We start from the raw sequence: 21,765 nt of genomic DNA on the forward strand, positions 1-21,765 counted from the left end.
GAGTCAAGTACATGAACACTGTGTAGGGCAATGAATCCTTAGTGCCAGGAATTGCAGTGATAACATTGATTGTGCATTATGCATGGCGATAGCAACTCTTGTGCATAGAAGAGGGAAAAAGATACAGAAGCAGAAAGACAAAACTGTACAGAATTGCAGACAATATGTCTATACTGTGGCTACAAGAAAATATGGATGATAGAAAATTTCCTTTTAGTAGTAGACTATATTATTGCAGAAAATAGAATACAAATGATATCTTAAGGAAGTAAAAGGAGTTGACGAGGTCTTTGTATATCTTCTGCTTCTCAAGTTTGCCTCCTCGCCTCTATAATTTGTACAGATTATGCAAAAACAAGTTAACTGATGCATTATATCACAAGTGCTACAGGCATAGATAGTCTAGTAAAGACTAGAATAGTTACAATTTTCACAGCAGCAACAAACATGCCTAAGAGATATATCCTATTGGAAGTAAAGGACTTTAAAAAAATAAAAAGTGCATGTCAACTTCACCTGAGCGGTGCTGGGAGTATTGCACCAGCAATTGAGTAAAAGCATTATGACTTGTCAGCTGCCAACAGAAAAATACAATCATGATTATGTGAACTGAAGAACAATTAAATGGGATCAAGTGGATGGACATGGATTATGAAGTTCCAAGAATTGCCCAAAGAGGATCACTAATTGAAAATGTCAGTAGCCACCCACCAACCCATCAAGTCATCCGATAATGATTATTTGTGTTGAGATTTAACAACGAAGAATTTCTCTTTTGGGGACAAAACGACGATGTCATTTCACTATGTTTGAAGATAAATGCATAAACCCACGTGTAATCAGAGACGTGTAGTGCTACCGTAGAAAACATCTCAAAATTTGTGTCACAAAGGGAGCTTTGCTTGGCCCACCCAAATATGCGCTAAAAATATCAGGTTGCTTTTGAAAAAGGAAATCAAATCATATCTCACTTGACGAGTGATGACAATTATGCAGTCACCACAAAATAGATTGAAACCACTACTCCTTTTGGCATATCTTTGACACAAGAGAAAAGAAAATGACAAGAAAATGCCTCAATTATATTAACATGTGTAACTTCAACAACATATTTTTTTTATCGTTTTTTACATTTTCTAAAGTTATCATAATATCTACAAAATTTTCCCAATCTCTTTATAGAATGTGGAACGTACCCATGTTCTCACGAGTTCACAGCAATCCAGGATAGACAATTGATATTATCTGTTTCAACGACTTCATTGATGTTTTCAGAAAAGCATGTCCTTCCGTTGCTACAAATAACCAACAAAATAACTTTGTTATTTATATGAATCGAACATAAATTGATTCTTAGTAACTTAAAAGATTATTACCTTGTATCAACAATTTGACTGACTTCGAGATGTCCTCCACACGTCCTAAGACAGGCCTTATCCCACAAATCTGTAGAACGCAAAGTTCCAAGTTCAAGGCCATTTCCATTATTTGAAGCAGTAAAAGACAGACATGATGAATTTCGGGATGAATCTGCTTCAATTTGTTTGCCTCACACAATTCAGTAACAATTGCAACTGCTTGATCCTGCATTTGAAGAATAAATCAAGTTAAGGCACTGAAACTTTTTGTATTACATTTATTATTTCAGATTTGGAAGACGACATGATTTTACACTACTAAGCACAGGCGACTGTTATGTTGACACGCCTTGATTGCATGCAATGCTAGGGAAAGAACACATGTTACCATCATACCTGCAAGCCATGTAAAATCTCAGGCATCGGAAGCTCGGGAAAGTGAGCAAGATCAACAAAACCCACCTCCTCTGCCCTTTTAGCAGCCCCATCAGCTTGTAAACAAAGAAATTTCAAAACAAGAAATGTAATTCTATACATCTGAATAGCAACAGCATCTGAGAAGTACGTTTGAGAAGCAGGATCACTGCTTTCGGTAGCTTGATCCCTGATTACAAGAGCAGTTGTGGTTGACACGACAGTGGACTTTGTCTTTGACACAGAACCAAGAGGTGTAAGAGCAAACCATCCATTTTTGCTGTTGACAACTGATGGTTTCTTGCACCAATCTAACTCCTCTTTGAGAACAGGAGGGCATATGAGAGGAACAGTTCTGCCAGAAGATCCTCCAAGGCGATGAGTTCCTCGGCTAATAAAGGCTAAAAGATGGATACTTGTCTCCCTCAGTTGTGAATCCATTTCTTTCATGGCCTTAACCCATGAACTCCACTGTTTTGCAAGCACACACATCAGCATGAGAGTATTCTCTGTTTCTTTAAGAGAAGTCAGAGAAGTTTGTGTCCTTTGTGCACGAGGTCTTTTCTTGTCGTGAAATGATGGAAACTCTGGTGCATTCAGATAGTAAGAAATCAGATAAGCTCTCTCTCGAAAGAAGTAAGGTATCACACTGTCCAATATATCTACAGAAAGACTCTCTCCTAAAGAATGAACCACAGCTGCAACCACAGCCAAGCCAAGTCCCCAAATCCATTGAAGTTTTTCAGCTTTGTCTGTTACATCTAGATAACTCTTATCATGCTTAACCACTGAGGCAGGCCTATCCAATAGATCAGCAAACAAAACTCTTAGAGATGAGAAAAATCCAGCATTAAGAAGCATCTCAGCACCTCCTCTAATCTGTGCCAATGTTAGAAAGAATTTCAATGTTACAGGAATGCAGGCAAACGATGACTTGACCTGAAGCATCTGAATAACAAGCTGCAACTGTAGATGTTGCTGTATGATGGGGAACCAAGTGCTAGGGGCTAGAAAACTTCTAATTATTAAGTCCACATTGGTCAGGGAGAGGGTACAGTGCTCAGCACTAGTGATGCAATGACAGAGAATAGGTAATAAACCCAAGGTCACATTGGAAACCTCAGCAACATCTTCAACAGATTCCGTATCTTTCACTGCATCTAAACATGAATTATGGTAAGTAACTTCCAGCGACGAAAGAAGAACCATGAGCAAATGCTTCATCGTTATTTTTACCCCAGTAACTGATTTCCTCAAGTCACACAGCACTTTAAGGCCAGAACTGCAGGCTTTCAAAACAAGAACACAAACAGATGAAGGAAGGCTTTTCCCTACAGATCTCACGAGATGAAGAAGTAATTCTGCTTGTGCTGCAAGGAAATCAAGGATATCTCCAGGGGCATCCAAAGTTGGAGCTAACAGTTCTAAGGTGGAGCGGAAACTTTGGCATATGGGCTCAATGCATGAAATTAGTTGATCAGGGATCCTCCCACCAATTTCAGTCCCCTTCTCCAGTGACTGCACCAGTAGGCAAACATAAATTAATCATTTATGATGAGACGAATGCAAAAGGTGGCAGCTGCAGAATAAAAAGAAGTATACAATAAAAAGTTCACAGACAAAATAGTTCTCATCTCCAATGTTGTAGGCTTAAATTGCATCAGAAACATTCAGAATTTTTGAGAACTCACGTTATCTTCGTACACAGTCAAAACAGTTACTAATGCTCTCAGTGCAGAATGCTTTGAAGTTGCAAGCAACAGCATCAAGTTTGCGTCTTGCATGCAATGCAACATTGTGCCAGCAATTACTTTAGAGGATTTCCACTCTGAATAATCCCATATGTCCAAACCCAAATCTACTCTTATGCAGTCAAGATCAAACATATACAGGTCTTTGGCAGTTGCAAGTAGGTCACCATCATACTTATGTTCATAAGATTGCCAGAACTTAGATTCAATTAGATATTGGGAAAGTTCTCTAAACGGTCCTGGACTTGTTTTACGACCTTCAAGCTCTCCTTGCAGATGACAGTAAAGATCACTGAGTATCAAAGTCTTTAATTCTTTTCCTTCACTGAGAAATTAAAAAAAAAAAAAAAAAAAAAAGATTTAATTGAAATTAATTTGGCAGACAATACCAAAGCAGTGGTCATCTTGTGTGCAAAAGAACAGGGAGAAATATAAAAGAAACATTTAGTGGCCTTGTTTATCGGAGACAAAACAAAGCAGCATAATCAAATTGAATTGACTAACACGAGTCAAGTACATGAACACTGTGTAGGGCAATTAATCACTTAGTGCCAGGAATTGCAGTGATAACATTGATTGTGCATTATGCATGGCGATAGCAACTCTTGTGCATAGAAGAGGGAAAAATGATACAGAAGCAGAAAGACAAAACTGTACAGAATTGCAGACAAATATGTCTATACTCTGTGGCTACAAGAACATATGGATGATAGAAAATCTCCTTTTAGTAGTACTATGATATTATTGCAGAAAATAGAATACAAATGATATCCAAGGAAGTAAAAGGAATGTTGACGAGGTCTTTGTTATATCTTCTGCTTCTCAAGTTTGCCCTCCTCGCCTCTATAATTTGTACAGATTATGCATAAAACAAGTTAACTGATGCATTTATATCAGAAGTGCTACACGGCATAGATAGTCTAGTAAAGACTATGAATAGTTACAATTTTCACAGCAGCAACAAACATGCCTAAGTAGATATATCCTATTTGGAAGTAAAGGACTTTAAATTAAAATAAAAAGTGCATGTCAACTTCACCTGTAGCGGTGCTGGGAGTATTGCACCAGCAATTGAGTAAAAGCATTATGACTTGTCAGCTGCCAACAGAAAAATACAATCATGTATTATGTGAACTGAAGAACAATTAAATGAGGATAAAGTGGATGGACATGGAATTATGAAGTTCCAAGAAATTGCCACAAAGAGGATCACTTAATTTGAAAATGTTTGACCTCCTCATACTAGAGACAGTGTCATACCTTTTTAGACATAATGCGGACCTTCTCAAGTAACGAAACAGACAAACTTCCAGTATCACCAGTTGCCAATTTTTCTATCATAAGCACGGTGAGTAAACTCACAGCAACCTGCAAAGGAGCCAATGAATTGTAAATATATTACAGTTTCATATATAAAAAGTATAACATCACATCAAAGGAACATGCGAATGAACTGATGTACACTAAATTGTTCAAGAATATAAAATTAAGGTACAAAGAATTCTTATCGAAAATTTCTTATTCAGCCAAGTACAGCATTCTGAAACTAAATGAAAGTAACTGCTTGAAGTACATTAGCTCCATTGAAAAAGAAAAACTGCTTGGATAGTCACCTTTGCATGAAAAAGTATCTCATTGTCATATGCACAAGAAGTATATGACTTGATCAAGCTACCCAAAACAGAGCTCTTACACCAACTTGACAAGATATCCTTAAGATCACTATCATTCACAGGTTTAGACAGTTCAGCACTTGCAGCACTTTCTAATCCCCCGTTTGTTTCAGTGGCATGTTTTAAAAGTGACTCAACATGTAACAGCTTTTTCTTCAGGAACAAATCATGTGCCATTATTTCCAAGACAGTAGATTGACATCGATATTTATACGCCAAACTCAAAGCCTCCTTTTCTGTCATTTTTTCAAGTTTCAGAGATTGCAATTTAGCAATTGGAGAAAATGAGTTGGCCAGTTGTTTCCAGTACTTTCCACAACCTTTCAAGCACTCCAATATGTTTGTGTACTGACCAGCCCCTTGCCATAACGCCTTCAGGAAGTTAAGAACATTCAGCAATATGCAAGGATTACTGGAATAAAGAAAATTTGAAACAAATTACTGCTTGAGGTCATAGATATATGTAATAATATAAAGCACACTAATCTACAACCTGCAAAATCTAACAGTTTCTGTCAATAATAGGACTGACATAAATAACCAGCCTAAAAGTCCTTCCAGATCATACCTATTGATAAGATCATCAGATCGTTCAACATATTGCAGAAGTGCATCAACCAGACTTGACTTTTTGGACCCTAGCAGCCCTGAGGACGCTTCATTTGCTGGATGCTTCACGCCATTGCCATTACTTGGTTGGACATCAGTATTCTCTTTTGTACAAAATAAAGCAATAAGTAAAGCAGGCTGCAACAAAAAGGAACAAACAAAATAAAACAACCAATAAGGGAACAATTCCAGAGCCAAATAAATTTAATGAGAAAATAAACTTTGAGCATATAAGCAGTTAATGAGTTACATTAACAAAGACAATTTTCAAAACCATAAGAACAAGATATACAGTAACAAACCTGATATCGTGCTGCAGCAGTAAGCAGATTTACTGAAGCAACAAATTGATCTTCATTTTCTACTGACTGTAGCATGCAATCAACAGAATGCCTTAAATCTGCAATCTAAAGCCAAGAAATCATTCAAATTACAGAACAAAAACAACTAACTCACTTAAATTGAAAGCTGACCAACGCTAAGCAATGGCAAACCTGCTTGTCATCTAAACCAAAGCATGCATTGGCAGAAAAATTCAGTTGGGAAAGATCTGATATAGTCAACAACATGGAAAGTACTCTGGCAGCGCCAACCTGAATAGCCTGCATAGACAATTCAAAAATCATTTGGAAGATACTCAGCAATGAAGTGCCCACATTTGATCAACAATATAAGAGATATAATTAATAAGTTCAAGCATCATAATTTCCACTTTGAGTGTGGAAATAAGTCCATACAGGATTGCGAAAATATGAAATCAAGGATGTAACAGCTGCAACAACAGGAACTGGTGAGGTTGTGGATGACAGCAAAGCTTGGTGAAAGATGGGAACGCTGGAAGGCATTTCCTGCAAAAAAGAACAGATTTAACTTTTTAGGTACGCAATAAGTATGTAACTGGATTAGGTGATGTGAAATGAAGATAATTGAATGAAAGAAACATGAAGGTTGTCTGATCCTACTGCAGTTTACTTTGCCGCAAATTAAAACGTTCTTAGCTTAACCAAACTTGCCGAAAAAGGTAACAATATAGGAACTTGGAAGACATGCAGAACAGTTAATCAGTTTGCCAATACGATCACATATTACCTCAGATTTTTTTTCAATGTAGCATGCATATCATATTGCAAATCTCATCAATTTTAACGCTCACCTTTGAGAACTTCGAGAGCATGATATATAGAACGTTCAAAACAGAAACTATAGCAAGTTGTAATCCTTCAATCTCCATCAGTTCAAAGGTGCGGATGACATATAGTTTCTGTTAGGAAATGCACTTGTATTAGTAAGAAAGCAGCACTGACTCATGGCTGCAAATAGAAAATAAATACGAATTGAATATACACAACATGACTGACCTCCAAGGCTTCTGTAGTTGTACAAATAATTCGAAATAGTGTACTGTGGATAGAAGAGTCACAAAGTAGCATACTCCGGATCATCTCACCCAATTTCCCAGAGCATGAGGTTGACAAGATGCATGTTTTCATCATTTCAAGAACCTAAAACAGTACACATGAGAGAAATTTTGATTTATGTAACATTCATTGCATACAAAAGAGTTCAGCATTCAGTAAATTCACATTTCAAAACACCTATATTCCTTGTCTAAAATCTTAAGTCAAATCTGGACAGAACCAAAATGACAAAGAAGCATAATAGGTCATGCCTAGGCAAGACAATATGCAGCAATTTGAAAAAAAAACCATGTTTTCGTAAAAGCAACTCTGTAAAAGATACAATACAAGATGACCATAAACAAAAATTACATTAATAAGAAAAATAAAGATTTGGACTTTTTCTATATATATAATAGGACATTGTTATAGTGCCTTCACTTGCACTGTCAAACATTTTTTAGCTTTTCTGCAATTGCTGAAGGTTGTTTCAGACAAAGTTTTCAGATGGTATCCTTTTTTCTGTAATCTGTTCAATGCAGCTTGCCCAAAGTTTATTATGAGTATCTATACTAGTAAATCGTTCACTAATCAATGCAAATAGACCTTAACTTTCAACATTTTTGCATGAAGTGGTAAGTCTAAAAGGCTTGAATTTCACCATTGCATCAAAAATTCAGAAGTCAAAATTGTCATTACTGTAATCTTGTCATTTCACAAGCATGTTTCAGAGTTGAAATAAAACATATATGAGATGTAAAATGCAGCAGCTGATAAAATACAACCTACCTTCAATGTTACTTTCCAGCGGACATTCTTCACCCTGTATTTCCAATACTCATGATTTACTAGAATATATTGCAGGGAGAAAACAACTAAAGCCTGGACAAAATCATTCTCCAGACCTGTCTCTACAAGCTGCATGGTAAAGTCCAACACTGCAAGGTCATAATTTGCTCATCAGAATACTAAGTGCACCACATAAACATCAGTGCATGACTGAATAAATAGAACTTGAATCTATCAAGCATAGTGTCTAGAGAACAAAATGCATAAATTTGACTAATCAGTATAAAAATACCGATTGCCGAAAACAACAACATGATAGCAATATATACAAACAAAAAAAAGAACAGAAAAAATATTGCAATCCTGAACCAATAACTTAAAAAAAGAGGCAATTGTTGGATGTACCTGATATGGTTAAAGGGCAATCATAATCATTCTGCTCACAATCAATCAAAATCATCTTTGCTAGTTTCCCAGAAAGCAGCCACCCACTGCAAAGCATTTAATAATCAATTAAAAGCAACCACCCAATGCAGCTCATATATGAACAGAAAACAGTATCAATTACAAGCAAAGTACAAAGGAAAACAAGATGAAAAGAGGAAGTTTATCAATAGCCACCCACTACCTCCCCCCACCCTGTGGGGGGAAAAAAAAAAAAAAAAAAAGCCCCTCTACTCCCTCTTTTTAAGCAGCATTTGGCCCAAGATTTAGCAATTTAATTCAAGTCAACAAGAACTACTCCGAACTACATGGAGTTGGCTCCATGAATTCTATTTCAAAACTGTCAAATAAAAAATTGAAAATCAACATAACCAATGCTAACTACTGCAACAAGACTAAAGATTCAAATTGTATATCTCCTTCTTCTTCTTCAATGATTTCAGAGTTAATAGCAATAGAAGTCTGCTGTTATTAGTTAAAACTTTAATTCAAACGACGAAATTGAGTGGTCAACCATAACATTGGTAACAATAAGTTTAATGCCATAATGTGTGAGACTCATGCCAGGCAAACTGAAGTATATCATATCATTTTGATAAAAAAAAAAAAAAAAAAAAAAGAGAACAGAAATTTATCTGACAACCATGATGAAATAAGTTAGACGGTAACTTTTAAGAAAAAGTAGAAATCGTTAAATAGATACTTATTCATTTTTTATAACCATGCAATCCCACAATCTCAAACATGCTCTATAACAGTCGAAAATTTTGATCCATGAGATTTACCTTGATGATACATTACGGCCATTATCAAATATATTCTCCCTTGATGCGACATCAAATATGTTTGCCCTTAAAGCAGCTGCAGCAACAGAAGAAGGGGAACTGTCCCAAAGATAAAAGTAAAAGACAAAAAACACAAATAAAGAAGTCAGACTACAAAATCAGCCATTTGAAAACATTAAATACAGAAAAGGGCCACAACAAATACAGTAAAAGACTGAAAATATAAAATTTCAAGATTCATTATGGTGAAAACATATCAAGCCACAAAGCAGACAAGCATTTAAATCATACAGAACCACACGACAGGAACATGGATTGATTTACCACTTCAACATCCTCGCTAAAATATTGACACCCATGGACATTACTGCAGAGCTACCAGAATTAGGAGACAGATGCTTAATCAAATTGCAAATTATCTCTACAACCCTGCAGCATAAAAAAATGAAAAAGAAATTATTTTTCAGATCAGAAGGACAGAACAATTACCAAATCATAAAAGATAACTAAAGAAACAACAAAGAAGTTCAAATTAATACATTACCACACATTCCTTTCCATCTGCCTATTCGAGCCAGTTTCTTGAACATAAAATGAGTTGCCAATATCCATCAATGCAAAACATAGAGCCTACAAATTAATAGATTAATCAAAATTTCGCTAGAATAGAGTGAAACTTCACGTTAGTATATGGCACGATGAAGATTTTTAAGAAAACTGATGACCAAATTGCATAGACAATACAAAAAGATATCTCTAACTTGGTCAGTCTCATAGCATAACAAATAATGAAACAAATTGAGCTTTAACATACAACTTGGATGGTAACAAAATATGGCGCATGCAATCAACATCCTCAAAAAAAAAAATTCTTCAAGGCTGCCGACTTTCTGGCAATAGACCTCCAAATACTATTTGCAACTGAGTTCTAAATATTTCAATAAACATAAACCAAGCAAATCTGTTTCAAATAATATTATTGTAGATAATCATGCAAAATCTTTCAGATATTGCATGATTAAGTGTATAAATCTATAATAGAATATTAGGATTGTAATCAATATATATTAGAAACAAATCTGTAAAATAGGAAGTTAGATTATTCATTTCCTAGATTAGTTCTCTATTTTCCTATAAATTGATGTACAATTTGTCAATACAATATAAGAAAATTACAATCAGTTCTCTATTTGTAACATGGTATCAGAGCAATTCTAGGTTGTTTTTCAATTTCGTTTTCTTTTTTTCTGCCTAAGTAAGCATTATTTGAGTCACCCTGGAGAGTGGCCCTCTTTTTCTCACCGCCTGCCTAGGAAGAAGCTCCTCATGCCGATCGACCATTCCCTAAAGTCCAGTCACCAGAGGTATAGCGCGTGAGTCTCACGCGCCAGCTTTGCATCTGGGGCAATATTCACGCGCCAGCACCTGGGGGCACGTGTGACGAAGGACAGTGCTCCGATCACCCTTCCCGGCTTCGTCTTGTTATTTCCGGCAAGTCTGTGTGATCAGTTCCTCAGTATCTCAGCCAGGTCAAATCAGTTTTGTTGATTTCTGTTGGTATCAGATTTCTTTCTTTGAAGAGTTTTGTTGGCTATTTGTGTTGAGATCAATTTTTCATCTTCTTACCATGGCTGATAAGCCTATAACTGATATGGTTCCTGTAATGTCAAAAATTACGGAACATAAGCTTAATGGGTCTGATAACTATTTTGATTGGAGAAAGACAATTCGTCTTTACCTACGAAGCATTGGTAAAGATGATCATCTCACAAAAGATCCGTCTAAAGACGATTCAAAGCAAACATGGTTGAGAGAGGATGCTCGGTTGTTCTTGCAGATATGAAACTCCATCAACAGTAAGATACTTGGTTTAATTAATCATTGTGAATATGTGAAAGAGTTGATAGACTATCTAGATTTTTTGTATTCTGAGAAAGGGAATGTTTCTCGTATTTTTTATGTATGCAAAGCCTTTTATCGAGCTGAAAAACAAGATAGGTCTCTTACGGCCTATTTTATGGACTTTAAAAGGATATATGAAGAACTTAATGTCCTTTTACCAGTGAGTGCTGATGTGAAAGTTCAACAAGCTCAACGAGAGAAAATGGGGGTTATGAGTTTCCTAGCTGGACTCCCTTTTGAGTTTGAATCTGCTAAACTCAGGTTCTCGCTAGTTCTGAGATCACCTTCCTCCAAGACATATTTACTAGGGTTCTTCGTACAGAAAGCACTCCATCTGTTCAGTCGAGTAGTGCTCTTGTAAGTTAGAATAATGACACCGGGCGTTCATATAACAGGAGCAATAATAGAGGAGGGGGTTTGAATTATCGTGATAATCGGAGTCAGGAGTCAGGAATGATTGTGTGCTACTACTGTCATGAACCTGGTCATACAAAGCGCACTTGTAGAAAGTTGCAAAATAAGGCCCAGAAAACTCAATCAACTCATGTTGCCACTACTGATACTTCTGAGAAGACGGTTATGATTTCAACTGATGAGTTTGCCAAGTTTTCTCATTATCAAGAATCATTGAAGTCCTCATCTACTTCCATCACTGCTCCCGCCGAGTCAGGTAAACCAAATACATGTCTTATTTCCTCATCCTCCAAATGGATCATTGATTCTAGTGCCACAGATCATATGACAGCTAATCCTAGTCTCTTTTCAACATATCAGTCACATAATTCCTCGTCTAATGTTACTTTAGTTGATGGGTCAACTTCTTGTGTTCTTGGGTCTGGGCCTCTTAACCCTACTCCGTTAATTTCCCTATCCTCTGTATTGAGTCTACCACAATTCGCTTTTAATTTAATTTTTGTGAGTAAACTCACTCGAGCTCTTAAATGTTGCATCTCATTTTTCTCTGATCATTGCCTGTTTCAGGATCTTACGATAAGGCAAATTATTGGTAAAGGACATGAATCTGGAGGGCTCTACATCCTTGACACACAGGTACCAGAACCATTGCATGTTCTAGTATTTCGACCCCTTTTGAGGCGCATTGTCGATTAGGACATCCTTCTTTACCATTGTTAAAGAAACTATGTCCTTAGTTTAATAAATTATCTTTGTTAGATTGTGAGTCATGTCAATTTGCCAAACGCCACCGTCTTCCTTCAAGTCCAAGAGTCAATAAACGAGCTAGTGTCCCTTTTGAATTAGTTCATTCAAATGTTTAGGGTCCGTGTTCTATTATGTCTAAACCTGGATTTAAATATTTTGTTACCTTTGTTCATGACAACTCTCCTGTAACTTGGCTTTATTTAATAAAAAATCGTTCTAAGTTGTTTTCTCATTTTTGTGCCTTTTGTGCTGAAGTTAAAACTCAATTTAATACTTCTATCCAGACATTAAGAAGCGACAATGCCAAAGAATATTTTTTGAGTTCTTTTCAGTCTTATATGAGTCAGCATGGCATTCTTCATCAATCCTCTTGTGTTGACACACCGTCCTAAAATGGAGTAGCAGAGAGGAACAATAAGCAACTTCTTGAAACCACCTGAACCCTATTATTTCAAATGCAAGTTCCTAAACAGTTTTGGGCCGATGCAGTTTCCACGGCCTATTTTCTAATTAACCGCATCCCTTCATCTATTCTGAATGGTTTCATTCCTTGCAGTGTTCTCTTCCCGTCTAAGCCTTTGTTTCCTATTGCACCAAAGATGTTTGGTAGTACTTGTTTTGTTCGTGATGTATGACCCCAGGTAACCAAGTTAGATCCCAAATCTCTTAAATGTGTTTTTCTAGGTTACTCTCGCCTTCAGAAGGGATATCGATGCTATTGTCCTAGTCTTAATAGAAATCTGGTGTCACCTGATGTTACTTTCTTAGAAAACACCTCTTTTTTTCCTACTTCGTCTACCTAGACAAGTCAAGGGGAGGACGATGACTTACTAATCTATACTACCACATCCCTACTAGCTACTCCTATACCTGAGGCTTCCCCACCTACTGTTCCTCCTCCGGCACCACCTCCTGTTCGTCCACTACCTCCAATTCGTATTGTCTATTCTCATAGACAAGAACCTCCTGTACCAGTCCTTTCGTCGTCAGATCAAGTCTCTAGTGATCCTGATACATGTGTTCTTCATCAAGAAGACCCTCAGAATTCATGTCCTGCCCAAGACTCTTTGTCGTTGGATCCAACCTTGAGTGATCTTGATCTTCCTATTACTCTTCGGAAAGGTAAACGTCAGTGTACTTATCCTATCTCTTCATTTGTTTTTCATGATCACCTATCATCTTCTTCTTGTTCTTTTGTGGCATCACTAGACTCTGTCTCCCTTCCTGCAACTGTTCATGAAGCCTTATCTCATCCTGGTTGGCGTGATGCTATGATAGAAGAGATGAATGCTTTAGATGTTAATGGTACTTGGACCTTGGTTGACTTACCTACTGGAAAGAGGCCTATTGGATGCAAATGGGTGTTTGTTGTTAAAGTAAATCATGATGGGTCAATGGCTAGGCTTAAAGCTCGTCTTGTAGCTAAAGGCTATGCTCAAACTTATGGAGTGGATTATTCTGACACTTTTTCCCCTGTGGCTAAATTGACTTATGTTCGCTTATTTTTCTCTATGGCGGCTACTCATTCTTGGCCATTACATCAGTTGGACATAAAAAATGCCTTTTTACATGGTAACCTTCAGGAAAAAGTCTATATGGAGCAACCACCCGAGTTTGTTGCTCAGGGGGAATATGGGAAATTTGTCATCTTCGCAAATCGTTGTATGGTTTGAAACAGAGTCCACGTGCTTGGTTTGGAAAGTTCAGTCAGGTAGTTGAAAAGTTCGGAATGACAAAGAGCAAATCTAATCACTTAATCTTTTACAAACAATCGACAGTTGGCATTATTCTTCTTGTCGTATATGTTGACGACATTATCATCACTGGGAGTGACACTACAAGGATTTCATTATTTAAGTCATTTCTTCACACCCAGTTTCATACAAAAGATTTAGAAGTGTTGAAGTATTTCTTGGGAGTTGAGGTAACAAGGAGCAAAAAGGCATATTCCTCTCTCAAAGGAAATATGTACTTGACTTATTAACTGAGACAGGAAAATTGAGTGTTAAGCCATGCAGTACGCCAATGTCTCCTAATTCGCAACTTACCAAAAATGGTGAACTGTTTGAAGATCCTGAGAGGTATAGAAGATTGGTTGGAAAGTTGAACTATCTAACAGTCACTTGTCCTGATATTGCGTACTCTGTCAGTGTAAGTCAATTCATGTCTTCTCCTACGGTTGACCATTGGGCAGCGCTAGAACAGATTCTGTGTTAGCTGAAAGAAGCTCCAAGACATGGTATTTTGTACGAAAATCATGGGCATAATAATATTGAGCGCTTCTCTGATGCAGATTGGGCGGGTTCCAAGATAGATAGGAGATCTACTACGGGCTACTGTGTTTTTGTTGGTGGAAATTTGGTCTCATGGAAAAGTAAGAAGCAAATTGTTGCGTCCTAATCTAGTGCAGAATCAGAATATAGGGTTATGGCCCAGTCTGTGTGTGAAGTAATATGGATATATCAGTTTTTTACTGAAGTTGGTCTTATGGCCTCTTTGCCAACAAAATTGTGGTGTGATAAACAAGCCACTCTTCATATTGCTTCTAATCACATATTTCATGAACAAACTAAGCATGTTGAAATTGACTATCATTTCATTCGTGAGAAAATACAGCAAGGTTTAATCTCTACAGGATATGTGAAGACTGGATAGCAACTAGAAGATGTTTTCACTAAAGCTTGGAATGGGGTTCGGATTGATTATATTTGTAACAAGCTGGGCATGATTAACATCTATGCTCCATCTTAAGGGGGAGTGTTGTAGATAATCGTGCAAAATCTAACAGATATTGCATGATTAAGGGTATAAATCTGTAATAGGATATTAGGATTGTAATCAATATATATTAGGAACAAATCTGTAAAATAGGAAGTTAGATTATTCATTTCCTAGATTAGATTATTTGTTTCCTAGATTAGTTCTTTATTTTCCTATATATTGACGTACAATTTGTCAATATAATATAAGAAAATTACAATCAGTTCTCTGTTTGTAACAAATATAATATCTGTAAACTTACAATTATACCACCAGGAAAAAAAAAAATTACCGTGTCTGAGGACACCATTCGACTAAGCAAATCAAGAGTAGAAAGAGCTTCCTCACTTCTATCTGGATACAGCTCCTGTGCCAAACGAAGGAGCAACACAAGCATTGCAGATTGCGTATACTACAAAATAAGACACATCTGTCAGTAAGTAAAAATAAAAATAATAATAATAATTAAAAGAAAAAGAAAAAGAACCATAAATTGAAGATTTATGGTTGAAAATATATTAAATGAAATATTAAATGAAGGACTGATAACAGAAAATAACATTTATATCATCACCAATGCACTCAAATTTCAGAAACACAAAATTGATAATTTTTTTTTCAAGAAAAATCCAATGGACTCGGATGTGGGACAATTAGCAAATACTTATAAAAGATTTAGACATTGTTGATCATTTACCTCCCAACGTACAAGAGCCGTATTGCCACCAAATACTTTCAACACATGTCCTTGAGTTTTACTAGGAATAAGCAAACCTTCAACCCCCGGAACGTGCAATGGCACATGAGTTTCAACAAACTGAGAGAAGCCATCTACCAAGGACTCACTAGTAATTTCAAACAAGGTAGATACACCAATGGATTTTTCTAAAAAGTTATACCTGTTGAAAGGAAATTATAACATGTAAAATATATAGTAATAAACTTAGCAGATTATCTTCAATACTTATCTAGAAAACTGAATTAAAACACACATTCCATGAATTGTAAATGGAATATAACAAGATATCAATACAATTTTTTACAAAGTGGTCTGATAACACCAAAGACCTAAGCTTATGTTATTACTGATTTCAGTTATTACTTAATATTAGAAATTTGCATTTTGCACCAACACTGTTACCATGGAATTCTTGATTCCGGAATTTTTTGTTTATATGGATTAGCCACATTACTCCCAGCCTGGTAAGAGATAAAATTTATTTACTAGTTGCATCATTTCGAGTTATTCATGACTAAAGCATTTGGGGACCAAGTTGTCCAAAAACTAAACAGAGTCATTGTATAAAAGCTCCACTGTGATAAGCATTCATCAAAATTCAGATTTCAGATAGCTTTTACCAAGCCAAAACTGATTACTCAGAAGCAAATTAAACATCAATGTAGACCATGCAACAAGAGTAGTTGCTTTACCTTGTCATGAATGAGAGGTTTCACGTTGCATAATGTAAACAAATCAACTTAAGCCTATAAGATCAACAAGAAAAACATTAAACTCCACTTACACACATTGTGCAGGCCAACTTCCTTCACATAGAGATGATAAAACGCGAACAAGTTCCACTGTCCTGAAGGGGAATTCACCTTCCAAGTTGCAAAGAAAACACCGAATAGGACCATCGACAAAACTTTCCCTGTCCCAGAACTGAATACAAAGTGACTCCTGCACGTTTGATTACCAAGAGAAACTCAAATTAATTAAATATAAGATATGGATAATCAATTAAGGAAATCAATGAGTGACTGCATAGATTAATTAGCTAACTGCTATGCATCCAAACCTCTCCACGATAAATTTTGCACAGAATATCCAGTATCAAATTTAGGGTACTTTCCTCTGACTGCACAATTGAAATAGTGACATCAATAAGAAAAGCATTAAATAAATGCCTTACAGGCCACATCAAAAGTGAAAGTTCAGTTACCTGAAGATTGATCTCATAAGATGCAATAAAAGCAGAAATGAAGGTCCTCAAGACACTTCGATAACCGGCAACCGGTCCCTGGAAAATTATAAGGAAAAAAAAAAAAAAAATCATTTTATAGCTTAATCTGAGACAACACACAAAGTGCTTCAACGTGAAAAGGACTAACCAGGAAAACACTTAAAAATAGACAAAGTCACCAGACAGATCAGGAATTCTAAAATGAGAATAACTTACATCAGATTCCTCAAATAAGTCACTCTGAAGGATTTCCAGAAAGTAACTCAATGATGCAGCTTCAAATGCTTGACGAATATAGCCAACATGATCAATCTCCTAATTTAATTGTATACAAAAACACATTTAAAAAATTCACAAGTTGAAAACATAATGGTAGAAAAGACATCATTTCAACAAAATCCCCACCAATAATGCATTATTTTCCTCTTTTCCTGGGAGTGATGAAACTAAGCAAAGAAACACTGCCCATGCAAAAATGAGTGGACCTGCTTCTTTCAATTCCAACACATCAAAAGTAGCTAATAATGCATCCATCTCTAGGACATCAGTCGAGGTAAAAACCAAAGCACCCTGCCTGAAATGTCAGAACAGGTACACTTGAACAATGGAGCAATCATGGAAAAATGAACAAAAGGGGAAGATGAAAAGCAAAGCATTTCTAGAAACGAGAATAACTAATATAAGAGCAATTAACATGGATATACCCCCCACCAAAAAAAATTCCTACCAGTAAAACATATTAAATGATGGATAAACTACAATGATACTTTCAGCAGTAAACAAATAATTGCGACTAGGTTTCTATAGCATCCTCTCATAGTCAAAAAGGTCAACCTTCCTATCCAAAAGAGAGAAAGAGGTTGCTTCAAAAGCCCCTAGAAATTGCCCAACTATATATAAAATGGAACTAACTAGTAGCTAATAACCTGAAAGGTGTTTCATCATGGACCATTTGAAGAAGACTTTCCAGGTCCAGGGTTTCCATTAGGATAAGCAGCAGCTGAATTTTAGCATCATAAGCAGAATTTAGTGCTTCGGTTGAAATTGCCAACTTTCTAAAGTTACAAGAGCCTGATAAGATTCCCTGTAACAAGAATGTTTTCAAACAAGGATTAATATTAGATATTAAAGTATAAAATTTTCTACTTCATAGAGCAGGCAGAATACTATGTACCTTATAAAGTGAGCACAACTTCTTCCATTTTTCACCATTACAAGTACAAAATGACTCATAATAAACAAGGAAAAGAATATCCAAAACCAAATTGTCTTCAATAAGCGTCTCCTCGGCCCACAAAGTGAAAATGTCAATATCCTACAAAACATTTTTGCATTGCATATCAAGTTCTAACAAACATATAGATGATAGCCGATGAGAATATAACACAAATAACCAAGTTTCTAAAATAATGTATTATATTATGTATGGAAATGAAGAAGTCCACAAAGATTAAGAGACATGAGAACTTAAAAGAAAAGATAATCCATTGCAAACTCCAATATTTAAATGAAAAACATACCTAAGAAACATGTTGAGACACCAGTAATCCCAAAAGCAAAAGCTTATAGGAAGGGCACCAAAATTGTATGTACAAAATAAACAAGTCGTTTCACGTGTAATCATTAACAAACTAGTTACATGATCCAAAGACAACCAAACTTGCTTTATGTTATTGCTAACAGAAGTAAAGGATTTCAATACAAGACCTCTTCATCTACCAAACTACAATATTTTGTTGAGATATCATTAACACTTAAGAACTTAAACTCATAGAAAGAACCAAACAATAGTAATTGAATTCTAATGAAACAGGTGCTCATTAATTTCCTAAACTCTGCACAATCATTGAATAAATTAAAATTAAAGTTTATAATTGCCGGACCATGCAGAAACATATGGTTTTTTAGAACTCATATACCTCCATGGGAAGAAAAAAAAAAAATTGGACTAGTCCCATTTCCCAGACAGATAATGAAACATGCACCTAACAAATTACTTGATCAAGTCATTGGTCATCAAATAGGCTCAGTGTGGTTATATCTTAAATAACCTTTAAACTTGATGCATGCATATTATTACTCTTGTATCCTATACAATCATATAGATAAACAGTAGAGGACATGATATCAAACATACCATCTCCTCAGGATGAGTAGCAGACAGAAGTCCCTCCAAGACAGCAATCAAATTGTTTTCCAGTCCATCAGAGATCAGCTTTAGTGCCTCCTTCCTGACAACACTCGCTTCTTTTGAGCTAGTTCCAACATACACTGCACCAATGTTAGTTATATCAGCAGCACAGAAATTAAACAATAATAATATTAATTCTGCAACTGAAGCCTCCAAAAAAAAAAAAAAAAGAAAAAAAAGAAAAAGACAGATTCAGACTTGGACAAATGGTTCAGCAATTCCATGACACCAAAAAAGAGGGAACGGCATCCAAATAGAACTTAAAACTTGAGAGTAGGAAAAACTAAGAATTAGAACTTACAAGCATGCATGAAAATCTGCCTCGTACACTTTAACAAACACTGTCTCTCAACGTAATACTGAAGTAATATCTTCAAAACAGCAGAAAAATGTTCAATAAATAAGGATAAAAAATGTAACAAACTGTAATATAAATGCTTCAAAAAAGGTTAAATAATCGAAATATAGAAATAAAGTAACTAACCGCATGAACAGAATCTTGAACAATAGAATCAAAAGCTAAGTTATGCTGCTCCCGGTATCTTTCAACAAAAATGTACGATTGCACCTCATCTAAATGCTGAACAAATAACAAGTTAACACCTAACACAATAATCTCAAAACTCAAACAATTTTAAGCCAAGTTTATTTTACATAACAAAATAAATTACAGTGAATAATTCTAGTCAACTCATCACCAAATTCGCATTCAAAGTACATAGAAAACCAAAAACAAAAGTAATATTAAAAAATAAAAAAATAAAAACAGAGAGAAACTCACTAAATAGGAGCTGGCTTTCAAGGCCTCATCTTTCAACTCAGGCTTTATAGACAACTGATGATTACCAATTTTCACAATTTGCGAATTCAAAGCCTCCTTTGATTTCGCATTAGGTGGCTTGAAACGCGACACTGTTTCGACTAACCACGCGCGGTTCTCCTCCAACTTCTTAACCTGAAAAATAACACAAAACTCACTCAACAACAAACATATGGTAAGAGAAATGTAGGTTAGAGACATAGAGAGTGAAGTGTTTACAAGCTTGGAGAGAGGTCAGAGGAGAGAGAAGCGGTTTCGAGGGCGGAGAGTAAGTGCGCGAAGGATAGAACCAGAGAGAAGGATCAACGGTCTTGAGTTCGCCATTGGAGGAGATTTTGTGAGCTAAAACCCTAAGAACAAAATCAAGTGAGAATTATTTTTTGATTTTTCGCGCTTTTTCAAATTGGGAGAGCCTGAGGGCTGAGAGTGTTATTGTTTGTTTGGACTCGGAGTCGACTGGGCCGGTGGGACTGCGTCGGTTCGGATCGACGGGTCAAGTGCGCCCGAAGCGTTATGTTTGGTTACATGCCAAAGCACTAAACCTTAAAAACGAGGTTAACAAGGAATTTTATTACAACAAAGCTACGGACATTGATAAATCTGCACGAAAATGTGTAATGGCCTACGTGTAACGCGTCTCAAATTTTTTTACAATTTTTTTCTAGTGAACTACCGTCCATCAAATTTAGACGACCATTCACTCACATGGACACCATCCATATTATATGGAAGGGCGTCCATATACAAGGGACGGCGTCCCCATTTAAAGGACGTCCGTCCCTCATTAAAATACAATAAAAAAAATTTATAAACATTAGGACGCGTCCATAAATTATGGACGGCCGCCCGTCCATACTATTCCTTTTTTTTTCTAGAAACTAGCTTTCTCCAGTTGTCTACTCTGCTGAGTTGAAGGAATAAGTGGCTCTAAATCAGTCAGGCGCCTTTAATTCTTACGGAGGATGAATAGAAGAAAGAAGCAAGAAGAAGGCTTCTTTGGATCCTTTGCAAAGCTTTTTGTCAACACTGAATCATCTGCTATGGAAATTTTGAGAGGAATATTTCCAGGTTTTAGGAAGAAGCCACTGAACCATCAATATCAAAGCCTATACCAGCACCCTCAACAGCAAAAGTACTCAACTGCTTGGCCTGTACAAGACAGCTTTGTGATCCCAGATGAGGACGAGCCACCTTCCATTGATACAAGAACTCCCACTCCACGAAAAACTTATGTTTTCATGTCCAAGGATGCAGAAAAGATCCAGCAACTGCGGCAAAGTCGAGCTATCTATAATGGATGGGATGGTGATTAAGGCAAAGTCGAGCTAATAATAATAATAATAATGTATTCTTGTCTTAATCAGTATTAAGTATGGAGATGTACAGGTCCATATGCATATCTACATGCATTTACTTAAAAGTGTGATTAGTTAAAAGTCGTGGGCAGTTATTAGATGATCAGAGAAGAAGAAGAAGAAGAGAAGCGAAAGTGTAGAAGTTGAGCAGTTTTTTTTTTTTTTTTTTTTTAAGTATGGACGCCCGTCCAAACATAAGGGACGGGCGTCCATTCATAATGGACAACCGTCCATTATGAATGGACGCCCGTCCAAACGTAATGGACGCCAGTCCAAACGTAATGGACGCCCGTCCCAAATGTTTATAAAAAAATTTTATTGTATTTTATTTATGGACGGGCGTCCTTTAAATGGGGACGCCCGTCCCTTGTATATGGACGCTCGTCCATATA

The 21,765-nt window shown here is 36.3% G+C and overlaps 1 protein-coding gene across 1 annotated transcript; it reads right to left on the reverse strand.

Moving 5' to 3' along the window:
* Positions 1-1,061: 1,061 nt before the first annotated feature.
* On the reverse strand, positions 1,062-20,610 carry LOC116118206. Its single transcript, XM_031404179.1, has 33 exons — positions 20,605-20,610; positions 20,045-20,153; positions 19,980-20,003; positions 19,683-19,771; positions 19,500-19,569; positions 19,145-19,278; positions 18,182-18,322; positions 17,934-18,091; positions 17,413-17,581; positions 17,224-17,322; positions 16,987-17,064; positions 16,843-16,902; positions 16,567-16,724; positions 15,741-15,942; positions 15,336-15,455; positions 9,765-9,850; positions 9,545-9,649; positions 9,221-9,319; positions 8,397-8,482; positions 7,992-8,140; positions 7,164-7,307; positions 6,959-7,066; positions 6,543-6,653; positions 6,300-6,407; positions 6,108-6,212; positions 5,765-5,943; positions 5,137-5,608; positions 4,784-4,891; positions 4,563-4,621; positions 3,464-3,848; positions 1,755-3,290; positions 1,377-1,584; positions 1,062-1,295 (listed from the first exon to the last, which is right to left on the reverse strand). Exons 1-33 carry the CDS (start codon positions 20,608-20,610, stop codon positions 1,213-1,215), a joined length of 5,748 nt encoding a protein of 1,915 aa, XP_031260039.1. The 3' UTR covers positions 1,062-1,212.
* Positions 20,611-21,765: the final 1,155 nt, after the last annotated feature.

The sequence above is a fragment of the Pistacia vera genome, unplaced genomic scaffold, assembly GCF_008641045.1.
Source record: "Pistacia vera cultivar Batoury unplaced genomic scaffold, PisVer_v2 Contig839, whole genome shotgun sequence".
NCBI lineage: Eukaryota > Viridiplantae > Streptophyta > Magnoliopsida > Sapindales > Anacardiaceae > Pistacia > Pistacia vera.